This window comes from Vanellus vanellus (assembly GCF_965231255.1).
Source record: "Vanellus vanellus genome assembly, chromosome: 10".
Taxonomy (NCBI): domain Eukaryota; kingdom Metazoa; phylum Chordata; class Aves; order Charadriiformes; family Charadriidae; genus Vanellus; species Vanellus vanellus.
Window position 1 is genome coordinate 1,470,155 of NC_138915.1, and position 26,260 is coordinate 1,496,414.

General features: G+C 48.9%; 1 protein-coding gene across 1 annotated transcript in view; it reads right to left on the reverse strand.

Moving 5' to 3' along the window:
• Positions 1-4,950: 4,950 nt before the first annotated feature.
• The window catches only part of ZNF185 (zinc finger protein 185 with LIM domain), a gene marked incomplete at both ends in the record, with an annotated part of 34,649 nt that continues 13,339 nt past the window's right edge, over positions 4,951-26,260 (reverse strand). The window contains 19 exons of the mRNA XM_082488240.1: positions 4,951-5,049; positions 5,643-5,745; positions 6,107-6,181; positions 8,275-8,343; positions 9,862-9,963; positions 11,110-11,205; positions 11,472-11,585; positions 13,113-13,271; positions 13,739-13,870; positions 16,377-16,490; positions 17,154-17,252; positions 19,562-19,660; positions 20,176-20,259; positions 21,583-21,669; positions 22,067-22,111; positions 23,463-23,546; positions 24,801-24,869; positions 25,320-25,400; positions 26,037-26,111. Coding sequence (XP_082344366.1) covers positions 4,951-5,049; positions 5,643-5,745; positions 6,107-6,181; positions 8,275-8,343; positions 9,862-9,963; positions 11,110-11,205; positions 11,472-11,585; positions 13,113-13,271; positions 13,739-13,870; positions 16,377-16,490; positions 17,154-17,252; positions 19,562-19,660; positions 20,176-20,259; positions 21,583-21,669; positions 22,067-22,111; positions 23,463-23,546; positions 24,801-24,869; positions 25,320-25,400; positions 26,037-26,111 — 1,786 coding nt within the window. The remainder of the gene's footprint in view (positions 5,050-5,642; positions 5,746-6,106; positions 6,182-8,274; positions 8,344-9,861; positions 9,964-11,109; positions 11,206-11,471; positions 11,586-13,112; positions 13,272-13,738; positions 13,871-16,376; positions 16,491-17,153; positions 17,253-19,561; positions 19,661-20,175; positions 20,260-21,582; positions 21,670-22,066; positions 22,112-23,462; positions 23,547-24,800; positions 24,870-25,319; positions 25,401-26,036; positions 26,112-26,260) is intronic.

The window sequence follows — 26,260 nt, forward strand, 5'->3', positions numbered from 1 at the left end:
TGGGAGAGTGGAGCAGGAAGGGGTAGGCCAGCAATTCTTCAAAGTTCAGGCCAAAATAAATGAAAGCGTATTATTTTAAGAATAGCTGCAGGTGCCTTGTAGGTGATACATGTCTTTGTAGGGAGAAAAAATGCCATCCAACCCTTAGTGATGATGCTACACACAGGTGTTAGCCGGATAGCAGTTCTCCACAGCCTGATCCTAGGAAACGTGTGAAGAAGGGACGGGCAGGAACTCCTTGAGCAGCAGCCCGGACCCCTCTCTGGACACAGGGGTGGTTCGTCAGACCGGGGCCTGCTAGTACCCTTTGGATGCTGCACTGTAGATCGAGGCTCCCTTTTCCCAGGTAACAGCAGGTTTTTAGATCAACCAGACTTAAATTGTGTGGAGAACATCAGATCACATAATTTCACAGCATCCCAGACTGGTGGGGGTTGGAAGGGCCCTCTGGAGCTCCCCCAGTCCCACCCCCCACCAGAGCAGGGGCACCTCCAGCAGTGGCACAGGACGGCGTCCAGGTGAGTTTGGAATGGCTCCAGAGGGGGAGACTCCCCCACCTCTCTGGGCAGCTGTGCCAGTGCTCTGCCGCCCCCACAGGAGAGAAGTCCCTCCTCAGGTTGAGATGGAACTGCCTATGGTCACGTTTGTGCCCATTCCCTCTTGTCCTCTCACTGGGCACCACTGGAAAAAAGACTCTTCCCACCCCCCCGGCACCCTCCCTTTAAGGTTTTATAAGCGTTGATAAGATCCCCCCTCAGTCTTCTCTTCTCCAGACTAAAAAGCCCCGAGTCCCTCAGCCTTTCCTCGTCAGAGAGATGCTCCAGTCCCCTCATCATCTCTGTAGCCCTTTGCTGGACCCTCTTCAGTAGTTCCCTGTCCATCTTGACCCGGGGAGCCCCGAACTGGACACAGTGCTCCAGATGTGGCCTCACTGGGGCAGAGCAGAGGGGGAGGATGACCTCCCTCGCCCTGCTGGCCACACTCTGCTTGATGCCCCCCAGGATGCCATTGGCCTTCTTGGCCACCAGGGCACATTGCTGCCTCGTGGGCGTCCTATTGTCCCCCAGAACTCCCAGGTCCCTTTCCACAGAACAGCTCTCCAGCAGGTCAGCCCCCAACCTGTGCTGATGGAGGGGGTTATTCCTCCCCAGATGCAGTACCCCACACTCGCCCTTGCTGAATTTCATTAGGTTTCTAATGAATTTGCTGAGCCAGTTTGTGGAACCCACTGCCTCCTTGGAGAATACCCTTTCTCCTTGGTACCTTCTCTCTCCTTGTCACGTCCTCCAACAAACCATACACTGACTCTACTGATGGGTAAAGTCAGTGGCCCATAGGCCACTAAGAAGCAGAAAATTACAGAGACCATCAGGCCAAAGGGTGCACAACAGGAGTGTGTTCCACTGTGACGCAGGAGAGGCAGCGGCACGTGTGCTAGGACTGTTTTATTAGAGCTGTATACTGAGGTGGAACGATTGCTATGGGGAAACGCAGGGGCAAGGAGAGATGGTGCAAAACATACAATGGACAAATCCTGTTCCCTGTAAGGCCACGTACCCATCAGGAACTCTGGAATCGGTGAATAAGTTATTTCTGCAGATCATCTTCTCCGAGTGCACCTATGATTGCAGGCCCATCCATTTTGGTATTTTCAACAATCCCCCTTCGGCTGTGGCATCATGAGACAGGTACCAGACTGGCTCTACCAGTCGCACCCCACCATGGGTACAGGTACCAGTAAGGAACCGCTGGCCACGGGCTTCAGAAATCAGTGATTTGGGGAGATGAGATGCTTTGTGACCCTCTTCTGTTCAGAAAGTAATGTCTTTGTAACATCTTGATGTCTTGGTAACGCAGGCAGCCAAAATCAGTAGTCATATTTGAAAATCGCGCCTTCATGACCTTGGGGCGTGCAGGGGGTTGTTGGTCCCCCGGCCATACTGTGCACGCTCAGAATGGAGCTGCCCCATCCCCTGTGGCAGGCGCAGCTTTAAGGTTTCCACCTGAAGCTTGCCAGTAGCGGAGTTGTTACTGCTTTCACCCGGAGTTCCCCTCGTGGAGTTGCTTCTGAGGTCGTACCTATAGTTCAGTTAAATAACTGGTACAGTGGCCTAAAAAATAGCTAAGCGGCACTTGTGCTGTAAAAGCCTAACTCGCTAAGCTTCAGCGTGCGTGCCAGCTTCCATCGCTAAGCCCATGAAGAATTTATCTAGCCAACAACAGTCCGCGTTAGAGCTTTTGCCATCACCTATTGCCATGTAAGAGATACTACAGAACTGACTCGGGCGCTTCGCAGCCATTCCTAATGCTTTCTAAGAGAAAAACTCTCCGGCCACATTTCACAGCTGTACTTTTTAAGGCATAAAGGCTGACTTCCAGGTTTCGGTATTCAGCTTTCTCGACCTCTCAGCATCTGAACTAAAGGCTAAAATGACGCGATTCTGACTTTTAGCAAGTACAGCGTTCTCGCTAGAAGTTCAATTTTGTGAGCCAGCATTTGCTATGTAAATAATTTACAGCGGTAAGAGAGGCATTACGGCAAGCCTTGGCGAGGCGGGGGGAAATTCAGATTTCGGTCGAGCAGCATTCCTTGTCAGGAGAGGCAATTGAGATACCTATTCTCTGGCACATGTTGTATGGCCACGAGACACCTACCATCAGAGGCCGAGCTAAACTACCAGGTGAAAGAGAGCGTTATCTCCCCAAACAGACAGCAGAGACACATGCTGCTGCAGCAATCCACCAGGGAGCAGGCAGGAAAGGGAAATTAAAGCTGACACACAATTAGAGTAAAGTGAGTCTGCAAGTGCTGCTGAAAGCCCGTGGAACGCAAATGGAAATCAGGCGGAAGCTATTTCTAGGCAGAATTTGGGGGTGAAAGAAGCAGAAATAGGCTTTTGCTAAGAACTAAAGTAAAACCCTCCTCAGAATCCAAATTTAGTGTTTAACACTTCTCATATCTGCTTGCTTTGTGCCAGCTCACACGCGCTAAGCTGCAGCCTGATTGCAGAAATGAAAGAAAAAAGAAAAAAGTAAAAAAAAAAGGTTTCTTGCAATTAGCTTAGCTAGACCTAAGGAGCTCTGCCTGATTTCCAACACAGGGAGCACTCTGGAATCTTAATGAAGTTAAAGACAGGCAGAGGGGCTCAGCACCTTTGGAAAATCAGCCCACTTATCTTTTGTCGATGACACCGCCTTATCTTGTTAACATTGGCACCCGTCTCGTGTGCAGCTGACAGCCTAAACTAGCGGATGTTAAACTCATTCATCGTGATGAGGCAGTGAGAGGGAAAATAACTTGAGGAAAGGAGGGAGCAGGAATTCTGCTATCATAGCCGGTCAGGAACTGCTAGGTATATTCCGATACGTGCTGCTGCTGAGGACTTTCCACTGGCTGCCTTCTCCAGCTTTGCAAAACCCTGCAAGCAAATAAAGAGAAGGTGAGGGCAGGAGCTGGGGACCGCGCAGAACGCTGCAGTTCAGAGGGCGGTGGAGCAGATGAACGTGCAGGAACGGGATGAAAAAGGCTAGCCAGTCACATTGCATTAAGCGGCAAACAAAGCTGCCGTGCACGCAGTGAGGGAGGTGCCCCCTTCCCTCCTCCTCTCTAGGAGGCAGGAAAGGAGGTCCCTTTTTATATCCCTCAGTGCAGTGGCAGGGTTTTGGGTTGCCACTGTGATGATTCCTGTCCCATCCAGATAACCAGACATAACAAAACCATATGCAACCTACTTCCGTGTTGATTTGTCAACAGAGCGTACAACTCTAGTTTTCCCAGTGGTTTTCATCTCAAAGGATGGAGAGCAGCCCTGAGGAGAAGGACCTGGGGGTGCTGATTGATGAGAAGCTCAACATGAGCCAGCAATGCACGACTGCAGCCCAGAAGGCCACCGGTATCCGGGGCTGCATCAGAAGCAGCGTGGCCAGCAGGGCGAGGGAGGGGATTCTGCCCCTCTACTCTGCTCTGTGGAGACCCCACCTGGAGTGCTGCCTCCAGCTCTGGAGGGCTCAACATAGGAAAGACATGGACCTGGTGAAGTGGGGCCAGAGGAGGCCATGAAGATGATCAGAGGGCTGGAGCCCCTCTGCTGGCAGGGCAGGCTGGGAGAGCTGGGGGGGTTCAGCCTGGAGAAGAGAAGGCTCCAGGGAGACTTATTGTGGCCTTCCAGTACCTAAAGGGGCTCCAGGAGAGCTGGGGAAGGACTTTTTACCAGGGCATGTAGTGATAGGACGAGGGGTAATGGCTTCAAACTAGAAGAAGGAAGATTTAGATTAGATACTAGGAAGACATTCTTTGCTGTGAGGGTGGTGAGCCCCTGGCGCAGGTTGCCCAGAGAAGCTGTGGCTGCCCCGTCCCTGGAGGTGTTCAAGGCCAGGTTGGACGGGGCTTGGAGCAACCTGGGCTGGTGGGAGGTGTCCCTGCCTGGGGCAGGGGGTGGGACTGGGTGATCTTCAAGGTCCCTTCCAACCTAAGCCATTCTATGATTCTATGATCTTTATGTAAAGCGGTAACTGCACCTGCCACTGACGTGCTGCCTCCTTGCTGGAGGAACGTTACGGCTGCAAACGGCGCCCAACCCCCAGCAGCAGGTTAGCCCAGGATGCAAGGAGGAACTCTTCAATTACCTTCAGAGAGGACTCTCAACCTCTAAGGGACATTTCTGTCATCACTCAAGCCAGCCCTCCGCTTGCCTCCCCCACGTGAAGCGAACACAGCCTGTTTATCACATTATGGCCAGAGATTCTGGCTCTAACCAAGACCCCTGGGAGCAGCTCTAGCTTGTTTCTGGCTAATTCTGCAACAAGGGTCACTGCCTCCCACTAAACAGACACACGAAAATCCCTGTACAGGTCACTCAGTAAATGTGAGGGTTAAACGTTCTTCATTCAGTAAACTCCTTGAGCTCTCTCATCCAGCCATTGACGCTGACACTGTAAAGGGGCACTCACCTAGAAGAGTTTCTCGTAGCACTTGTCACAGTGGACAATGTCCCGGTGGATGAATATTTTATCCAGAAGATCTCCCATTGCTTTGTGGCAAATTCCACACTGCCGAAGGGAAAACAGGGTGGTTGGTTGGACAGTAACCAAAGCACCACGCAGCAGCGACAGCACGGAGAGGGGAGGGAAACAAACAGCCTCTGTACCATTTTATAAAGGTGTGAGGATGCTAAAGCAGTGACCTTTGAGGCTAAATTTTTCTACAACAGACAAACGCCTCTGCAGGCTTCCTCCTCCCACACTCACTGTTTCCACAGACTTGACTCGTAAACTTTGCGAGGTTTGGGAGATTCAGCAAAACCTGCACCAGGGCACAAAGGCCACAAAGCAGCACTACGTCTACCACAAGGACGGGGACACGAGGAAGGAGGGTGCTGCTCTTCTATCAGATGACAATAAAGAATTCTCCTTGTTCTTATATGCATTTATATGAGGAGCTGAAAAACTTCTGGGAACAAAACCAACACCTGTGACGGCATGATTTTTTTGTTTTGTCCCGATGTGGATGCAAGCACTTGGCACACAGGATATACATTACTCTGAAAGCCTGAGGACAGAATTTGCACCAAGATTCCTCCTCCCACCGCTCCATTTCACAGCAGCACATACAAGGCAGGCAGTAGTTAAGGTGTTTTATTTACCCTGAAACAGTATTCGTGGCAGCAGATGTTAAGATGCTCTATTATGATCTTAGGGCAGTCTCGGATCTCACGGCTGCAGTAAGAGCAAACAGGTTCACTGGACCTGTGAAGGAAGAGGAGAGTGAATTCCTCTGTAACACAAGCTACTTCCAGTCCCAGTGCTGGTACCAGAGGGTTCTGACCTAACATCGGCACCGCTCTGCACCAGCTGCCTGCTTCTGCATGTGTTTGGCTGTGTCAAGTGACAGTACGGAGGGACGTGTGTTATCCCAGGGATGCAGAGACCACAACAGCAGGGCACTACAGACCTTTTGAGTCAATGTCACTGTATTTTCCAAAGATCATTTACACTTCGTGCTGTTATTTCACCAAACACATACCAATATTCCAGAAAAGCAAACCCTTAAAGTCATTTCTGTCTAACAGTTTGCCGAAACCCCCAAGGCAGCCTCGACCTGTCCTACCTCTGCAGGGGAGTGCCGGACAGGTAGCTGTGGTGGCTGTAGGTTGCTCTCTCCAAATCGGTCAAATCCACAAGGCTGCCACTGGAGACAGAAGGAAATATCAGCACTTGACAGCGATATATGGGAAAAGCATCTCAGATGGAATCATTAATCGTTAACCTGAAGTCTTAATTGCAATGTCCCAGGCTGCTTTGTTCCTTGGAGAGAAGGTTGGTCCTTCCTAATCACCTCCGAAAAGGCATTTCCCTAACAGTGAGGGCTGTGCTGATCGAGCACACACTCGGGAGCGGGGGGCTGTCAGCAGCAGTATCGCCATCTCTGCTGTATTCATGCTCCAGATTCTCCACAGGGGTGACATTATCCAGCTCCACACCACAACCACTGTGCCTCGGGACAGATCCAGAGTCCGCTCTGAGCTCAGCAGGGCAGATAAGGTTTGCAAGGAGTAGGCACCTCCAAGGGCAAGCAGAGACAGCACAGTGCTGGCGGCCCCAGCACCTAACTTCAGAGCACTGAAAAATGTGTCTGGCTGCTGCCGTCCCCACGGGGAGAGGCAGGATGTGGGCAGCATGGCTGGAAAATTGGTGCACGCACCCTGAAATGGGGCCACTTCAAGCCTGAGGCCAAGGGAGGTGGCACAGGGACACACACGGGAGCCCTGTCCTCTGTGCCAGGAGAAGCAGAGGGTGTCAGGAGCCATTAGTCCCACACGAGGGTTTGTCAAATGCAGTTCAGGAGGGGGCTGAGAAGACCTAACAGCCTTGCCAAAGCAAAGGGAAAGACACTGCTCCTTCTCGCTCTCTTCCCTCCTCCAGTATGTTCCCAACCACATGCTCCCACCCCCTTGCTCCCTGCCAGCCACCAGACCCCTCTGTCAGCCAGGCTGTCTCCTTAAAATGGCAGAAAAGGAAAGACTGGGTGGGCTGGGAGCAGGGATAGAAAGAGGGGGAGCAGGAGAGGAGGAGGGGGAGCAAGGGCTCCCCTGGCAGGGAGGGCCAGGGCTGCCTTGGCTCTGCTGCCCGTGGGCCCGCAGCCTGCCGTCCAGCAGGTCTGGAGTTGGGACGTGCTCAGGCTGTGACCCAGACTACGGGGACCAACATCTTTTCCACTGGGTGCTACAAGAGATGGGGAAAAACCTGCACTGGCTGCTGGACGGGTGACCTGTGAAATCCTGCTTCAAATACACTCATCAGTGCAACTTCTCTGGCCTCACTGGGGTCCTCATGGTTACATATGGACCCTATAAATAGAGGCTATTTTCACTGCGCACTAAACTCCCAAATCCTGAACTAATATGCAGGAAAAGGCAGGGGACACATCCTTAGTCTGAGTGTTCCCTCTCTGCCTTCTGTGCGCCTGTGTTTTTTAGACGCCGCAGCAATACGCTTATCTTTGGTTGCTTGACATCTGCTTTGCCGACCTGCAGGAAAGGCTGGAGATTTACGGGGTCTGTAATCAGCTACCACAGTAATGCCAGCACAGCACCGAGGGAGGATAAATGCCAGCAGGGAGGCATCAGGCTGGGTTTAACTGGCTGCCACATCAATGTAAGCACGATATACATGGGGCCAAATTCTGCTCTCAGTCACAGTGGCATCAATCTGGAGTAGTTTTACTTAGTTGCCTTTGAGCAGCATACAAAAAACTGAATATTCAAGCTTGAAAATGGCAGCTTTTAATTTTTTCTAACTCATCAATAACTTTTTTGGGTGAGAACCCTCAACTTCCACATTTTTCTCACCAATTCCAATCATTTATGTGTGCAAATGCACAGTGGAGCCCAACAGGGCCAAATACACAGCCTAAAAAACTGCAGGGTACTGTTTTCATCCCTTAGAGGCCAACCTGCTCAGAGGAGACGTTTTCCCCTTCACTAAGGGCTGTGGGATGGAGGTCCTTCTGCCACCGCAGCAGGGCTACACAGCCCAGCGGATTGCAGAGATATCTGTCAGGGTCCCCGATGCGGCACTGCTGTCTTAGCAAAACTCTCTGCCCACCCCATGTAATAATCCCTCCAGGGCTAATTAGCTCAGGCACGATGCCATGCTGACGCGGTGCGAACTGTTCCAGCTCGGGAGCGCGCTTGGTGCCTGTTAGCTGGCAAAGCCGTACGCTGTTGCTTTGCACACGTATGTAGACACACGACCGTCTCTGGACGCTCCTCATACCTGCCATAGCGTGGGGAGGCCGATAACTCGCTGCTGTTCATGTACTCCTTCACAAAGAGGACCCCCTTTCTAGGAACGGAGGGAAAGAGAATGAGAAGCATTTGCATTAGAAAAGACCGGAGCTAATGAGAGACAGCGCAAAGGAGCACATGTGTGCGCTTGGACATGTAACGCGTGCATGAAAAGGCACAGAGCGAGATGCTGTTGTTCTTGAATAAATACTGAGCATCAAGCATTGTTGCTAAATAACACCCAAAATACCCCTCTAATTAACCCACCAAAACAAATCAAGGTAATTAAAAAGAATGGGATGGATAATATAACTCTTTCATCCAGTTATCCCCTGTTTTGCAAGGGTAAGTCTTTTTCAAATCATGTCAGGATTATGCACACAATAAGTATTTAGAGAGCTTGTGGTTCTGCCCGTTAACATAAAGCCCTACTGGCACAGCACTACTTACAGTGGCTGTTTTGCCACTGGAATATCTCCAGCGTTTTTATCCATTATAAACTGCTACTGGTTTGTTTTGGGGATGTCTTTTTTTTGCTTACAGAGCTGACCTTTCTCGCATATTCCTCCCTCTTTAAAATTCTGATTTCAGAGTGACATGCCCCCATCTGTCTGTGTGTCTGCAGCGCTGTCACAGATCGAGGGGAGACACTGTGCCCACCGGCTCTCTTCCCACAGCCATGAAATGAACTAATCAGGGTCTTTCTCCATGGTGCATTTTCATTGCTGCCTGTAAGCTATGATTAATCCTCTTTTCTTATATGGGCAAAATAAGCCATGTCACAGCTAAGGAAAGAAAAGAAAAGCCTTTTTTTTTTTTTTTTAACTTAGCATAGATGCTTCCCATGTCAAGTGCTTCAGATGGGAGTCTCCTATTTAGACAGGTGTTGCAATAAGCAGGCTGTAGCAAGGCCAGGAGGACCCAGGTTAGCCCACCAAAGCCTACACTGACCTCTCAACGCTTCGAAAGCCTCTCTAAATTGTGTAAAACTGTGCAGCAGTTTTCACCTCTGAGGTGGAGCCTGTGGAAACCGCAAATCCCAGAACACAGCCCTGAGTTGACAGCTGCACTGTGACGGGACGCTATCTTCTGTAATGCACGACAGATCAGGGTCCCGTGCCAGCCCTACCAACACCTGATACGCTTGCTGTAGACTGCTCACTTGCTCCTGAGTGACCACAAGGCAAAGAGTCCTCCAAGAGCCCCACACCTGTGATGCTCCTCCAAGAGCCCCACACCTGTGATGTGCGTGCATGGCATGAGGAGCTCTGTCGTGTCCCTCCAGCTACAATGTGTTATGGAGGATTCATGCTTTTGCCACGCTAAAGAGAAAAGACACAACTCATACAGTGTGCTACGTCCTCATCTTTAAAAAATGCCACCTGGAGAAAAGTACCCAGCCCATCTCTCCCTTTTGGGTGGCTCTGGCCACGATGGCAATGTCTGTGCTCTTAGCCAGAAGTGGCTGAGATGTGTCCCGTGGCCCAGATGCCAAGCAGCAAAGCCCGGCTTGTCTTCACCAAAGAGGATGGCTGCATATTGCAGCGGAGGACCAGGACCACCCATTGCTCTTTACCCGGCAGTGCTGGAATCGGGCTGGTACCCAGAGGCTGCTGGGCTGTGATGCGGTAAGGTGGCCATCGGACCGCAGAGCCTCTCGCTCGAACTTGAGAGAAGCCTGGTGAGAGAGAGAAAAGTCTATGGGCACTGGAAACATGAGCCGTGACATGGGCCAAGCTGGCAGCCAAGAAAAGACATACGACTACTTTTAGTTTGGGAGGGTGCGATATTAAGGCCCTTAACCATACAGATTAATTCATCTTTATCACAGACCAAAAGGGCTCCTTTCTCTTTTTACATCTGCCAAATAACAGTACTGCTTCCCTGGAGAAGTGATTTGGAAAAGTCTCATCTATAGGGCCATGGGAGAAAAGGTCAAATAAGATCTTCAGAAGTGAATCACGTAGCCTGAATGGGAGCAGCTACAGAGAGAAATGGCGCACAACATACTGCAGGAGAGGAGGAGGTGGGGACATATTGGGCAAAGTCCAACATAACTATCCCCAACTTAAAATTTCAAAAACTGCAGAAGGCAGAAGGCCGCAAAACTATGGCTGCTAAAATGTCTTCGGAAAACAGCTCTGCCTATTGGCTCCGCAGTGAGACCTGTTAAGTTTGCCTTGCAGGGATGAAACTGATCTCACCTGGAGCCAGTCCCAGGCTATCTGAGGATCTTGTGCTTCCTGTTCACACCCACAACATACTCCTCTTTACAGATCCAACACTCAGACCTACACTGGTGCCTCCGTACGGTGTCAGTCCGCAAGCGGATGGACTGACGCTGCCATGAAGTAGTGCAGAAATCCCAGGGTAATGGTATTCCATATTGGATACCTCCTATCCCTTCCGACAGCCTTGTTCTGGGACCAGTTCAGACATTTAATCATTGATGTTCTGGAGATAACGATCGTCTCTCTTGACATCTCTCTTTGCTTTTAGCTCTCTTTTTTTCTATAGCTTCTACAAAGGCCGATTTCTGGTCAAGGGAGGGGAGCCAGGAACCAGCCCTTCGTTCTCCTCTCACTCTGTTCTGGCACCCCACATGGTGGAACGTCCCCAGAGACCAGAGATGGATGTATCACAGACCATGTGCTGGGTAGCTTTTGCTAGGAATGGTTTAAGTGTAGTTCTGTGCCTCTAGATCACACATTCACTCCCTGGAAACCATTCATCTCTCTTTCAGCGCTTGGTTTTGCTTCCTAGCTTCACTTCCATGGCAGTTTCGTGGAGGTTTCCCTCACAACCATCAAGACTACCCATTTACCTGGTGCTGTTATAGTTTAAGCTGTCCATGTAGAACGGCACCCTGTGGCTTCTCTGGGACATGGACATGGTGGTGTCTCTGGGAAGGGAGTCGTGGCTACGAAAGGAAGTGATACAATCTCAAGCACTGAACTTGAGCACGTGAGGGATTCTCCTAAGTGGTGAGAATCTTGGCTAAGTGTCTCCCTGCTTAGCATCAAAATCACCCACACACCACAGCCATCCACGCAAACAGCATCTCGCTTCACATGCTTAGGCCCATGGAAGTAGCAAGAAGTGGGTCAGGACACTCCAGATACTGAACAAATGTAGCTGTGGGGTGTTCTTTGGGTTAACGAGTCTGGATTCCCTTTGACTTCTTACCGTCCAGCTGTGGGGTTAAATTCACAGTGCCCCCTGGCACCAGCGCTGTCATATCTGCTGTTCCTAGGGCTGCTTCTCCCATCGTAAACTCTCTCTTCGTAATCTGGAGTAGGTCTGGCAAGGAAGCACAAAGCCCTGATTACATTCATAGAATCACAGAATGGTTTGGGTTAGGAGGGACCTTGAAGATCATTGAGGTCCACTTCCCTGCCCTGGGCAGGGACACCTCCCACCAGCCCAGGTTTCTCCAAGCCCCATCCAACCTGGCCTTGAACACCTCCAGGGATGGGGCAGCCACAGCTTCTCTGGGCAACCTGTGCCAGGGGCTCACCACCTGCACAGTGAAAAATTTTGACACTGGACCAGGGTTCCCCACATTGGCTAACTAATATTTGGTCTCAGCAGTCACTATCATGACGCGTTCTCCCTTTGCTCTGCCCATCTCACCTGCGCCGGTTCTGCAGCTGCAACGTGCATACAAAGCCCTGAGGCGAGGAAAGCAGACTCAAAATCTAATGCTCCGGAGTAAAGCCGAAGCAGTTCATCAATGGATATGTCTTCAATATTGTTTCCTTTTCCAGTGCTCACCAAAACCACCACTGCACCATCTGCATGTGAGAACTGCTGACCAGCTGGCCCATCTGGGTGTCAGACCTGCACGCTCTCACTTTTCCAAGACAGAACTCATTATCGGAATGGCTTTAACCTGTGGGCAGAGCTCAGGATCTTTCAATAGAGAAAATGAGCTTATAGCTTATGGTCATTCTTTTCTTGCAAGTGCCCTAGGGTACAGATTATGTTTATATTGTATATCAGCACTTTGATCCTGATTAAAGCTTCAGGCAACTGTATAACTTAATGTTAAACAATGCTGAAAAACACTGCAAATCAATGCTGCATTAAAGAGAGAAAGAGGGACAGGCTAAGCTCATCGTAAGATGAGAAAAAGCCTCCTCTGGGCAAGACATGCATTTGGTCTATGATATAAACTCAAGGGCAGGAACGAAGCGCGAGTTTCTTGCACTGCAGAGAGCCGTGTCAGCAGCGCCCAGTGCTGGGGGGGTGATAACAGGCTGTGAAGTACAATAAAAGGTCTGTCCCATTTTTTTTCTAGTCCTAGTCTGCAAATGCCTCCAAGAGCAAATGACACCAACTTTCTGAGACATGCTAGAAGAGGTGAAGACTACATTCAGATCACATGAATGTAGATATATAGATAAATACTGTATATAAGTGTACAACTTCTCTGTTATGTCATTGTGGATCATGAGAAATAAAAAAAAAAACAGACTGCTCCTGAATCATCATCTCTGCAGTTACAGAGGAGAAGCAGATGTGGTCTCTACACATCTGTCAGGTTTCCAGGCACCATGTAGGTGGTCTGAATACAACCAGCCAAGAACTCTTCAGTGCTACAGAGCAATTATCAGCTCGGATCTCCCGACTCCCTTCTTCAGCCCTTCAGGTCCAAAAATGATCTTGTTCCGTGCGTTGTGAGACCTGGGAATGACATTGCTCCCTCCGGGAACAAAATCCCGTTCTTCTTGACGCAGTGATCGTACAACCTGGACCAGAGTTTCTGTCAAATACTTCTGTGGCAGCAGCTTTCCCTGTCTCTGCATGCCATCCCCAAACCATTACCTTCTGGCGCTGAATACTTGGCTGTCTACATAGGACGGGATCCTGTGACTGGGTGCTGACATGCCGGTGTTGAAAGGCGGGCGGTCCACATACAGTGGCATGGGATGCTGGGTCTCATACGCACTAAGGGCACTCTCTTTCGAGCTGAAGTTGGACCTGCTAAAGAATTAGAGCCAATTTGACCATAAAGGCAATGACTGTATTTGCTATGACCAGCTCCCACAAGTGTTCAGGATTTGCCGAGGCTGGATCATGCCTCTTTCTGCTGGCAATAAGGAAGACGTGGGACACCATGCTGTTAATATGTTCTTAAGGTCAGGGCGAACACAGAAGTCTGTACTACTTCCCCTCACCTATATGAGCTGAATTCCCAGCACAATGAAATGCTGCAAGATTCAGCAGTTGTCTAAGTTAATTCAATAACTGAAATGAAATATGAACAACCATATGCAGGTGGAATCCTAAACCTAATATTCCGTTTGTCAGTATCATTTGATTAGCGCACACTGGGCAAGTTGACATAGGTCCAGGACTTCAGCCAGGTTTGCATCAAGAAGCAGAAATGGCAAAGGCTGAGGATTTGAGAGCCATCAATGGGGAGAAACAAAGGGATAGTCCTACTGTACCTGGCTGCCACTGGGTTAGGCTCATTGTGTCTCCAGTCTCCCGGGCTCTCGTGGTGACTATCTGCGGTGGGGCAGGTTTGTTCTTCATAAGCTGGAGTGATCCTGGTTGGGGAGGAAAAAGCCTGTGAGCAGCTTTAGCACTTGTGTCTAAACCTGCCTGCTGCGGTGAGTAAACGCAGTAATACCATCATGATGTTGGTTTCCAAATTCAGTAGCCAAGAAATGAGCATTGCCCTTTGGGCAGGGCAACAGGGAGAACCCAAGATGTGCGAGACGGCAGTAAAGACATGCCCGGTCCCCCGGCTCCATACCTCTCCCGGCACAGGTCAGATTCATTTGACATTGGGTCTCTGGGAAAAGTACAATATACCCACGGGCACGTATGCCAGATAATCCAAAGAGATGTGAAAGAAAAACAGAGGGAAAATACAGATCTCTTCAAAAATAGCGCTGAAAGGAAAGAAAAATAAAGCTCCTGATGAGCATCAGTTACCTGTTTACTCTTCCCAAACCTGACATTTTAACTCTGGTCATTTAGTTATTACCATTATGAGTTACCCAGTACCTCTGCGTTACATTTCAGACTGCTAAGAGCACGAGCTGGCCTTATTTGGGTACCATCTCAGGAGTGTATCCACTAGATAAACCCACTGCAGAGCCACCTTGGGTTTACACCTGTCTACATTAACCTAGGGAAAAGTTTGTTCCCTTTTTCTGTCTGGTTTCATATGTTTGTGCACACCAACCCCTCTGGGAATACTGATACCCCGCAGAAAATCTGAAACTGGCTTGGATTCCTGCATCAAAACTGCATTTCATTAGACTCTAAGAAATTAATTCTCAAAGGCTTTCAAAGATCCTGCCCTGAAACATTAAGGTTGATGAAAGAGGAGGCAGTCCTTACACTTTACTTGCTACTAGTTGAGGACTTCCCTTCACCAGCATTAATTCGATCCCTGCAAGTTCGCTATGGGGGTAAGCCAGAAAACAAGTCACCCAAGTGAAAGCAAGATCAATTTATTTTGATTCCTTTGCAGCAAAGGTAGATACCTTAAATTCTTACTTCTGGCAAAACACTAATGGTCACTGAGCTATAGATCCTCACTCAGGTTGGGATGTTCTAAGTGCCTAAAGAAGTCGTGCTTGTCCAGGAGCTCAGACTCAAAATCAGTTTACTGTAAAGAGCAGGAGAAAACTCCCAAGTCCTTCAGTGGAGTGATGCCACAGAAATGGTCCTGAGTGCTCCCTAGGTAAGTCTGATCCATAGTCACCGGACCTGGAAGCACTAAGACTCTCAGATCAGGACTCTGCATTTCTCAGATCAGGACTCTGCATTTCTCTCAGTAACTTGGTAAGCTTGAGGGCTTATCCAAAGGAAGTCTGTGGACTGGGGGAGGCATAGAGTGGGCAACAGATGGAGTTTTATCCACCTTGGTCACTTTGCTGGGGGGTACCGGAGAGAAAGGGGAATTTTTCTTCTCTCTAACTTTTTTCTTCAGCATTCTGACTTCCGCTCACATCCCTGGGGACTGGGAACAGCTCCTTCTGCCCCCCCTGCGTGGTGAAGAACTACAGTTTGGAATATTTGCGGTACATCCAGGACAGCTCCATTTGTCTGAAGAACAGGACGCTGACACCATTGCTCTCTCCCTGCTGCTCTTCCCAGTGATCCTTCCTGAGCTCCCTCCTCCACAGTCCTCACTAACCACACGCTCTGCTGTCCCACCACTCGCTATGTATCTCTATGATGAAGAAAGCCCAGCTCGGTGACTCCTAACCCCAGACACAGCATCCTCAGTCCCTTCTCCAGAACCACCTGCAGTAAATTCCCCATGTTCTCTCAGCAGAAAAAAGCAACCCCATTATTTCTCTTGCCTTCTTGAAGCGACTTCTTCGCTCTGCATACAGGGCAATATCCCCTTGTTAACGTCCATGCTCCCACTAGCGCTGTCCTTGGAGTGTGGCACAGACCTGGAGGAGAAGAGCAGTCTGGTTTACAAGTTGATTTGAAGCTGGGTTCCTCACTGAAACTCATGCGTGAGGAAGCCCAATTTGACCAAGAGCCTCAACTCTTCAAATTTAGGGGGAAAATACAGACAAAAGCAAAGAAATCAGTCTGCAAAGTCCTTCCATTTGGACCCTTAGCCCTGCACTGTTTTGCAGGAGGCAGGCTGAAGGCACCGAGACTGCAAACGCAGTGGAGTCGCAGGTCGGTGGGAAGGAAAAGGGTCCTGTGCGACAGTGACCAGAGTACAGCCGGAGACCTGACACTGACTGGGTAAGTTCAGAAATGAGACCCAGCGTTACCACGGAGGCGTTACCCCACGCCAGATTAGGTTGTTTATTGGCATATGTCTCTAGAGGCCGTCTCTGCTTCTGAATTTAAGGTCTAGGCAGCAACTCTTGGCCATCCAGCTGGACAGGCTTTGATGCCTCCAGCTAACGAGGATGTTTTCTCCCAGGCTTTCCTATAAAACTATGGTAAAAGTTTCACTCAGTGGAAACAGCACTAGAATCAGGCACAGAAAGGGAGCCTGGGAGAAGATTTTATCAGCGTATGTATGTGGGGGAAGACACGCAAGGAATTAACCCTCATCCTACAGGAAAAGATGGGGGGGTAATTGGTAATTATCCTTACCTAGTCGCGCTGGGTTCATGTTCAGTATGTTCCTTCGACCTGGGAGGCTCTGGATGGATGTCATGGTCAGGAGGTTCTTGTCCCTTCTCACTATGGTTGGTCGACTCCAAAAACCTAAAATAAAGATCTGTGCTAAAGGCAGCGGAAAAAAAAAAAACCATGCTGGGGTGGGTAGACATCTATTCCCTAGACAGGAGCCATCAGGCAGGGACCAGGAGACAGCGCTTGGCCAGAGCTATTCCAAACTGCCCTGGTACCAGATCTGATGGGAATCACACGTACAAATCCCATTCTAGCTGGCAGGATCCCAGCTAATGGCCTTTCATCTGAGATTGTCACACAAGGAAAAGGTTAGGCACAGGAGAAAGCACTTGTGTCAGAATTCCTCGGAGTGAGAGATGCTTCTAACACCTCAGGACACACTCATACATGATTTTGCAGCATTCATAAATGCTTGGATAGTACTTGGGGCAGTCTCTGGGCAGCAGAAGCTGCTGCCTGCCACTGTAGTACCAAGGGAACTGTGCTGATGCTAAAGGACCTATGTCACACACTGTCAGTGCAGAAACTGTCTCTTGGACTTCACACACTGTGGGAGTAAACCTCATCCAGCTGGCTTTTCCCGTCAGTACGGGCGGGATTGCCTGCTGTAACGTGCCGCACTCCTGGGCGCAAAGCAGAGGAGCAGCTCTGTGGTCTCAGTCACACTGGGAACAGTAAGACATGAAGAATTGTGAAGTGAATAGATACTGTGGGTGAGTCCTACCAAACACTTACCCTTCTTGGATCAGCTCTGGTTTGTAGTCATCCGAAGCCCGCATGCTCTCGTGCCCCCTTTCTCTAGGGGTGTTCCCCTCTTTGAAATCTTGGGAAGACCTGGCGAAAGAAAAGGAACCCCACGCGTGGCTGCCAGGCACAACCACCTGAAAGCTCAGTTCAGTGCACATTGAGAAGAAAGAAAGCCACAAGGCTTTGGTGGAGGATATTCCAAGGGCTAAGCTGTAACCAGCGCAACGAAGCGCAGGGCGCAAAGCACAGCTTAACTGCTTGGAATTCAATGAACGGCTCAAGCAGCAACAATTTCACATGCTGAAATTAGCTCTTCAAAATACCAGTGCAAACTATGTTTTCTCTGGACAAACACGCTGCTTTCAAGCATGAAAGTAGACCTGCAGGATATCGGATTATTTATTGTGGCTATATCATAGAGCAGGATGTGTATGTCAGGACAGTCATCACACCTAACACAGTGTCTGATAATACCTGAGGCCGAATTTGAAGTGTTCCTCCCTGTCCAATATTCTGTAGCCAGACTCACTCAATCAGTGTCTGCAATGACAGCACCCAGCACAGCTTCCTCTCCCCCTGCCCCAGCTCCAACGCCCTTTCCTCAGGGTGCACGTTGACTTTGCGCTGGACCTTTGGAGTAACGATGCTGCTGTCTCCCAGAGAAGAGTTGGACCTGATGGAGAAGGAGTCATTCCAGCATGCGAAGTACAGAGATGGACTCTGAGGGAATCGCTTGGAAAAGCGATATCCAAGACAAGACAATGTCTTGACACAGATTCTGAAGTGTGTCCAGAGGAGGGCAACGGAGCTGGTGAGGGGTCTGGAGCACACATCTGATGAGGAATGGCTGAGGGAACTGGGGGTGTTCAGGCTGGAGAAAAGGGGGCTGAGGGGAGACCTTCTCGCTCTCTACAGCTCCCTGAAAGGAGGGAGTAGCAAGGGGGGGTCGGGCTCTGCTCCCCAGGAACAGGTGATGGGACAAGAGGAAACGACCTCAGGTTGCGCCAGGGGAGGTTTAGATTGGATATTAGGAGAAATTTCTTCCCCGAGAGGGTTGTCAAATATTGGAACAGGCTGCCCAGGGCCGTGGTGGAGTCACCATCCCTGGAGGGATTTAAAGACGGGCAGACGTGGTGCTGAGGGACATGGTTTAGTGGTGGTTTTGGCAGTGTTAGGTTGATGGTTGGACTCGATGATCTTAAAGGTCCCTTCCAACCTACACGGTTCTATGATTCTATGAAAATTGCTGTGTTGGAGCTCTGCTTTATGAGACTGGACACCCAACAGCTCCATTTTCCCCTGGAATGGGAAGGGTCATCGGGAGCTTTCTGTCTGACAATACTGTTCCAGTCAAGGAGTATCAGCCAAGGAAACCTGACCTAAGTCATGCCGGCAAGGAAGGATGGTAAAGACATGGATGTCCAAAGAATGTTGGACTGAGGATAAATGTGGCCTATTCCTAGTCCTGCTGCTAATTCAGGATGCAATTCAGCCATCCACGTGCCATTGGCATTTAATGGAGGTGTCTAAAAGTGGGGGGGAGAAAGCATTCAGCATTATAGAAGGCTCTTTTTCTCACCTGTGGCAATAGAGGGAGTCTGAACAACTACTGCAGAGCAAAACCTCTCTTTCCGCTGCAGACTCCTGATGGGGGAGTCAAGTGACTCCTCCCTCTCTGCAAGTCTTTTGGCAAAACACTTTTTAGCTCACTGGGTTTCTGTTTGCTTATCTGGTGGGATAGGAACCCCTCCAGGGAGCACACTGGCTGCCTCCACTAAGGTTTTAGGTGCTATAGAAGTGATGATGATGATGATGATGATGATGATAGTTGTTTGGCTGTTTTTCCTGTGAATTTTCAGGGACCTTTGCCATCTTTGCACTATGGCGCAAAATCCAAAGTCCTCAAAAGCTGCACCAGTCCGTGCAAATGGACTCCCAGGAGCGCTCCCCAGTTGCCCTACTGCCCCAGCTCATATCTGGCTCCGTGCCTTGGGCTTCTCCCTGCAGAGAGCTAGGGAGAAGAAGTGGGTGACGCGCATTCATATCCCACGCCAGGACTGGTACAGGATGCACCAGACATCTCTGTCTGGACTGATAAGAACAGGACAGGTGGAGCCGAAGAGCTGAACCGTGCCACATGCAGCAAGGCTAGGGGCTGCTGGGACGAAACTGGGAAATGCATTTGCTGTGTCGTTAGTCTTCATTGAACATGGTAGGAAATTTGCTACTTCAGTGGATGCTGGAGAGAGGAGCAGTTTAGAGCCGCTTGGACAAATGGCCCTTATTATGCTGTTGCTCTCGTGCTCTGTATTTCCCAAGCAATCAGTATTTCCAAGGCTTTCAACAATGAGAAAGAACATATTAGCAAACATGGGGTTAGCACCCCAAGTCCTTACATCGCTTCATTCCGGTAAGACTTGCTGTATGCTGGGACCTCGGAACTCATGTATCCACTCTCTTGGCTGCTGCTTCTCTCCCCGTAGCCCACGACAGATCTGATAATCAAAGAAAAGCCAATTACATCTCTAACAACTGGCACGTGAATCCTTGCACTCGTGAATACCGTCTACCCACCAGGGAAGGCTGGTGTCAGTCTGTACCTTTCACTGTCTCGCACCAGGATTTTTCTCTAGCGACCTTATTTCGACTACAGTTGCATTTCAGTGTATTCCAGCTGCTTTTCAGCTCCCTTGCTGCCACTGCAGCATCACTGTCACATTTCACTGATTATCAGCGAACAAGAAGGTAGTGACTGAAACCCACCAAGCACACAAGCACCAAGGGGAAAAAAAAAGCTGGAGTGTTTGGCTTTTGTATCAAAGAAGATGAAGGAGGGCTACAACGCAAACCTCTTGGTTTATTTTGCAAGCTGCGCTTGAAACCTCAGCACAGTCGCCTTCATCCTTGGGACAAAAGCTGTGAAAAGGAGCCTCTTTCTGGGCCCGCCCATTCAGATTTCCCTTAATCCTCAGGATTACTCATACGCCCACTAAATTTACCCCACTCTTACTTTTTAAAGGAATATTCTGTGTCCTCAAGGTGCACAGGGGCTCTCTCAGTAGGAGGAAAAGGGACATCAGACTGCACACTAGACCTGTCAAAAAAAAGAAGGAATCTACAGCTTGGTAGCTTGCCAAAGGCTTCAAGGGGGACTTGTATGAAATAACAACGGTGCACTTTATATGAGACCATAAAACAGAAAGTAATTTTCTCAGAGAACTGATTTTGCTTCAGAAAGCTACTTTTTCACTATCTCTAATGAAGAAGAACAGAGGCTGTTAGTGGAACTAATGCAGTTACTTGGCCTCAGTTCACACGCGTCTCGGCTGGATGCAAGACTTTTCTGGCCTGTCACAGGATCAGGCACCTGGGACAAAGTATAATATGAATAACTTTGGGGAAGACATTGCTACAGTACTAGCAGTAGCTTTAGGTGTTGGGATTTACACCACGCTACTGGGAGCCTTGTGATCCTCCTCACCTCAGCTAGGAGGTTTGAAGACATCATTTGCTCACCTCGAGTCCTTTGGTAAGCCAATACGTGGAGTCAAGTCCCAACACAATGGACTAAAGTAAGTAAGTGGTTTTCAGGTTAGGGCAACGAAGCTGGTGAGGGGTCTGGAGGACAAGTCTTATGAGGAACGACTGAGGGAACTGGGGGTGTTCAGCCTGGAGAAGAGGAGGATGAGGGGAGACCTTATTGCTCTACAACTACCTGAAAGGAGGGTGTAGAGAGGTGGGGGTGACCTCTTCTCCCTGGTGACAAGTGACAGGAGAAGAGGAAATGGGTTCAAGTTATGCCAGGGGAGGTTTAGATTGGATATTAGGAAAATTTTTTCACAGAAAGGGTTATCAAACATTGGAAGAGGCTGCCCAGGGAGGGGCTGGAGTCGCCATCCCTGGAGGTGTTTAAAAAAAGGGTAGATGTGGTACTTGGGGACGTGGTTTAGAAGTGGTTTTGTCAGGTTAGGTTAACGGTTGGACTTGATGATCTTAAAGGTCCCTTCCAATCTCAACAATTCTATGATTCTATGAAGAAAGCAGCTACAGGGAGATTAGTGTGTTTACTGTCAACAGCAGAAATTCTTTCCTGACTCTGCACCTCTGACATTGTCAGGGGAGCAAGCACATTCTAAAAAGCATGTGGAATGGAGACACTTTTGAGATCAATGCTAAAAGCAATGATAAAGCTGCTGTATCTGCTTCCAGGCTGCTTCTGTAGAAAGAAGTTGATGTGTAACAGTGAACAGAAAGCATGCTGTCTCCAGTGATTAGCCACCTGGCATTTTCTGGCTCCCCTTGCTTTGTTGCCCAATTTGGATTCTGCCTCTACCTCTACTCTGGACGAGTTATTTATTCCTCCCCCGACATCTGCCCTCTGCGAGCAGCACTGTGAGTACCAGCGCCAGGCCCTGACCTTGCAGGCTCAGACTTTGCATCATGCAGGTACCGAGAGGTCTCGTGCTGACGGTGCAGCTTGTCCATCGCATCTGCAGGTCTGTCCCTGCTACCATCGTTGGACCTGGTAAGAGAGGGAGATTCGTGGGTCACAGAAGGAAACTTTGCAAGTTGGAGAACAGAGCAAGAAGCAACAACATCAAACATGAGATTTTCCTGTCTTGCAAATAACATCTTTTCCTCCTTCCTGCTCCGCTCAGTGAATTTCCTGCAGCAGACCCGAAGGGCAGAGACATAAATCCAACCAACTCACGCTGGTGCAAGGAAAGAAGCTGAAAGATCTCAGCCCATTTTGAGCTTGTGGATCAGGTCCACCACCCCTTTCCAAGTCCTGCTCCCAGAACACATGTGTTAGGGCAGTCCTAGGTCAGGAAAAGACTCCTCTCACTCTGAAATCAAGACAAAAAAAGTGAATTTTGCACTGGTAATAGGTTTACACTTACTTTCGCGGGTAAAATCCATTGTTGGTTTCAGTGTGTTCAGGATAACTGAAAAGGAGAGAAACCAACATTAGAAAACATCTTGGGTTTGGGTAACATTCTACAATTATTTTCTTACGCATTTAATAAAAGAGAGAGGAGGAAATCCTTAAAATTTCCCAGATATGCTCCTCAGTATATTTCTACAGGTAAAATGGCAAGAAACTTGGGGGAAATTCAGTGCGTATGAAGTACAAAAGAGCATTTACTAACTCTGAACATTATCAACGTATGACAGATGCCAGTGGTATGGAGTCATCTGGAAATTCAAGCCAGGACTCTCCCAAAACCAGTGGGATATCCTAGAGCCCTCAGCTGCCACACAGGCACCTCCATCTGCACGCACAGAAGGGAAGGAACAGCACTGACATCCTCTGGCTTGTCTCAGGGGAGCTGACAAAATGGGGAATTTCAGGTGTCTGATCCAACACCGTACGTTTATTTTCTTGTTTCCAGGCTGCGGGCAGTGAAGAGCACATGGGTAAACAGCTCTCACTGAACTTCTCCTCTTCCACATACCAGAGGGGCAATCATGGAATGGGTTGGGCTGGAAGGGACCTTAAAGACCATCTCATTCCACCCCCATGCCTGGGCAGGGACACCTCCCACCAGCCCAGGTTGCTCCAAGCCCCATCCAACCTGGCCTTGAACACCTCCAGGGATGGGGCAGCCACAGCTTCTCTGGGCAACCTGCGCCAGGGGCTCACCACCCTCACAGTGAGAAATTTCTTCCTAATATCTAACCTAAATCTCCCCTCTTCCAGTTTGAAGCCATTCCCCCTCCTCCTATCACTACATGCCCCTGTAAAAAGTCCCTGTCCAACTTTCTGGTAGGCCCCCTTCAGATACTGTTTGCCAGACAGTTTACAGGATGTACAATCTCCTTTTGTGTTTAGGTTTTGGGGGTTGGTTTGGATTTTGATTTTTTTTAGGGGGTCTCTTGTTGCAAAAGTAAACAGGTAGGTGGAGGCCTAGAGATACATGGAGTGCGAACCTCTCTGTACTGAAAAAAAAAACCAAGCCAAACCCAAAAAATTACATTTCAGAGTTGGTTTATATTTGGGAATAAACACAGAAAATGCAGAACTGACCCACAAAACTGATTATTTTTTATATCATAGAAACTAAAGAAAAACCTGGAATAAAATATCAGCTTATTTTATTGAAGAGGGTAGGGCTTTCTTTTTTTCCCCCTTCTTAAATAAAATTTTATAGAAACCGTTGCAGTTCTGCAAAGCACAGATTGAACTGTGTTTTTCCATCAGTAAATATCCATTCAGAGTTTCCAGATGGCTCAAGAGCAGCAATTTACAATTTGCACAACACTCAAGTCAATAAAGGAATTTCACACTAACACTACCTTCCATTGGTGGAAACCACCGTTGCTCTGGGGGCCGGTCCATCCCATGGGAACGGCTCAGATTTTTCCTTAATAGATTTGTCACTAGAAAAGGGAAAATGCCAGTGAGATATGACCTGACAGCACTTATATGGTATCATCCTAGAACAGGCTGCTAACATTTAGTTAGGAGGTGCCCAAAAGGCAGCTAATTCAATATATCAGGATAGGAAGGGCCAACCTTCTGAGTCGGTGGGCCTGGCAGTTCATGGGTTACTGGGAAGGATGTGTTGCTCCCTGCAGCGAGGTCCTGCCGACCCCTTTGCTCTGGTGAGCATAAGTACTCTACAACAGTTGTTCTCTCTCTGCTCGTGGGCCAGAAAGGCCTTCCTACAGGTCCACCAGCTGGACCCTACGCGCATCTTTCACTCTCCCAGACCTGTCAAGCTGCGCGTCTGTCTCCTTCCTTCCCTGCCAATTACTCTCTCTCCAGTTTTAGGGGGCTTATGTAATGAGGCATCCTCTAATTTCTCTGGGAGACCAACTTACAATTAGGAGCAGCTATGTGACCCAAGTGACCCCAAGCACAATGAGTGCGTTGTAATCAGGCTGTCCCTGCGATGGCATACAAGGATATATTTATGGGCCTCAGTTGAATGACCATGACAATAGCCCAGCCTCCACCTTTTCTCAAGCACTCTAGATTTTGATTCATCCTGAGGTATCAGTTTGGGAACAATTCTAGCTTTATCTACACTGATGGAGGTGGAGAGTGAGTTGCAATTAACTATATATGCTACAGAAACTCATTTGCAGTATCCAAGCCTTCTGCAGCTGCTTCAGCACAACAGAACAAAAGGTACAGCACCCGAACCCATGCCTTTAGGTTCCAAATCGGTTCCTTTTTTCTTGGGTTTTCCTCCATACAACAAAGCTTTTTACACTTTCCCATTGTTCAGCCTCCCCTTCAGACTTTCTACAGGGTGCAGAGGACCAGAACCACCGTGAGCAGGAGCCACCAGCAACTGAGGTTCAACACACCCCTTGTAGGTGGAAGAAGCTCTCCAGGGAACGGCAGTGGGAGGGCAATTGGAGCGGTAAAAAAAGCAAAATGCATGAAGTAGACTCTCTAGGGACTGAGCCAAAGAGGGGAATCCTTGAGGGAGGTGAAGGGAGAGCAGAGCAAACTGACGAGTTGCAGCCTAGCCAGCAGATGATGCTCTTGGAGAGCAGCCCAGGACCATGACTGGAGAGATCCCATCTGTTTGAGACCACCAGCAGGTATATGCTATTTATGAGCAAAAAGCAGGGTTACGCCTTATGTTCAGCAGCACAGAGCAGCCTTTCTCAACTGCTTACCCGTCCCCACGCTGTGACACAGTTTCAGATGAGGATTTCCCATTAGCGGCCTGTCTGTTTTCACCATTTCTGCAAGCAAACCAGCAAGAACAATTAGGTAGGGGGATGAGGGGACACAAGGCGAGGCATCGGAACCGTACGGCAAGGTGCTGGCTGGAAGTGTGCCACGTACAGTGCAGGGATTGGTTTAAAATGAAAGGCTGATCGGTATAGGAGATAGAAAGGTCTGCAGTTTTTGGGCTTATATTCTCATCAGAAAGAACTGAGTAATGCTCAAGCTGTGGGACACCCACAGCTTCCATCTGGGTATATTTCCTCCCAGATTGGTAATGCTTTTGTAAAGTGCTGCTTTCTTAGATTCCCTGTGCTGTAGTATTTATCGTTCTGTGACTGCAGTGTGTCCAGAACATTCGCGTGTATCTGGGTAAACACCACCGAGCGGAGCCTAACTCTCCAGGGCAGCACACCCCTTGCTATCCTTCGTGGAGCTTCAGGGTGACGCAGGGCCATCAGACCTACCGGATTTCAGTAGAAGTGGAGAATCTCTCTGAACTTTCCCTCAAGGATGTGGTTGTTTGGTTCTTACTGCCTGTTTCAGGGCTGCAAGAGAAGGCAAAGGAAAAAGCTGTCATTCCTGATCAAACCAGCTCCCCACTGCAGCTGGCCAGAATCTTCCTGCATTGAAGCGTTCCATAAAATGGAAAACAAACATCGCTGTTTTCGATACATTCACTTACAAAGTCATCTTATCAGAAGCAATTTTTAAATTAAAAACACTGATATTGCCAGGAATATCTACCTTCTGCCAATGAAACACAGAATAAAAATAACAGAAAAACGTCAGCAACCAAAGCACTGTTTGCAGTGCTGTGGAAAACCGTTTCAGCATTTTTTCATACTATAGTCGTGAATTCGATCAAACAGACAAAGTTGAAAGCAACTGAAAATCATTCCCCTCCACATATTTGGTGAGAAAGAGTTCAGCACATTTGGGTTTCTTCCTTTCAGGTTTTGAGCACTTCTATCAGGATGTGTCAGATCCTTGCAGGACATAACATGGATTTCAGACATAAAACCTTTTTAAAAACAGCTGCCTGCATCTAAGGAAAGTCTCCCATATCCGAGGCTGACAAATTCGCTTCATTTCACCTCCCAGAGGGGTGTCAGCGGAAGTCTCTGACCTACAGCTACATGTGGGCTGATACAGTCGCAAAAGATGTCCAAGACAACACTTACCTGGATGGAGACACTGCTGTTGTCTTTGGCTCATTCCAGGAAGACCCAGCGGTGGTTTTTCTTAGCCCGTTAGTACTGACAAAAAAATCCAAGTAACAAAACATTAAAGACATACGATTTTTTAGGTGTCTTCTCCTCCTGGGGGGATACATCCTGCTTTCCGGCCCACAGCTCTTGTCTCTGCTTCCTGGGCAGTGAGGCCAAACCTCACAAGGACTCCCTGA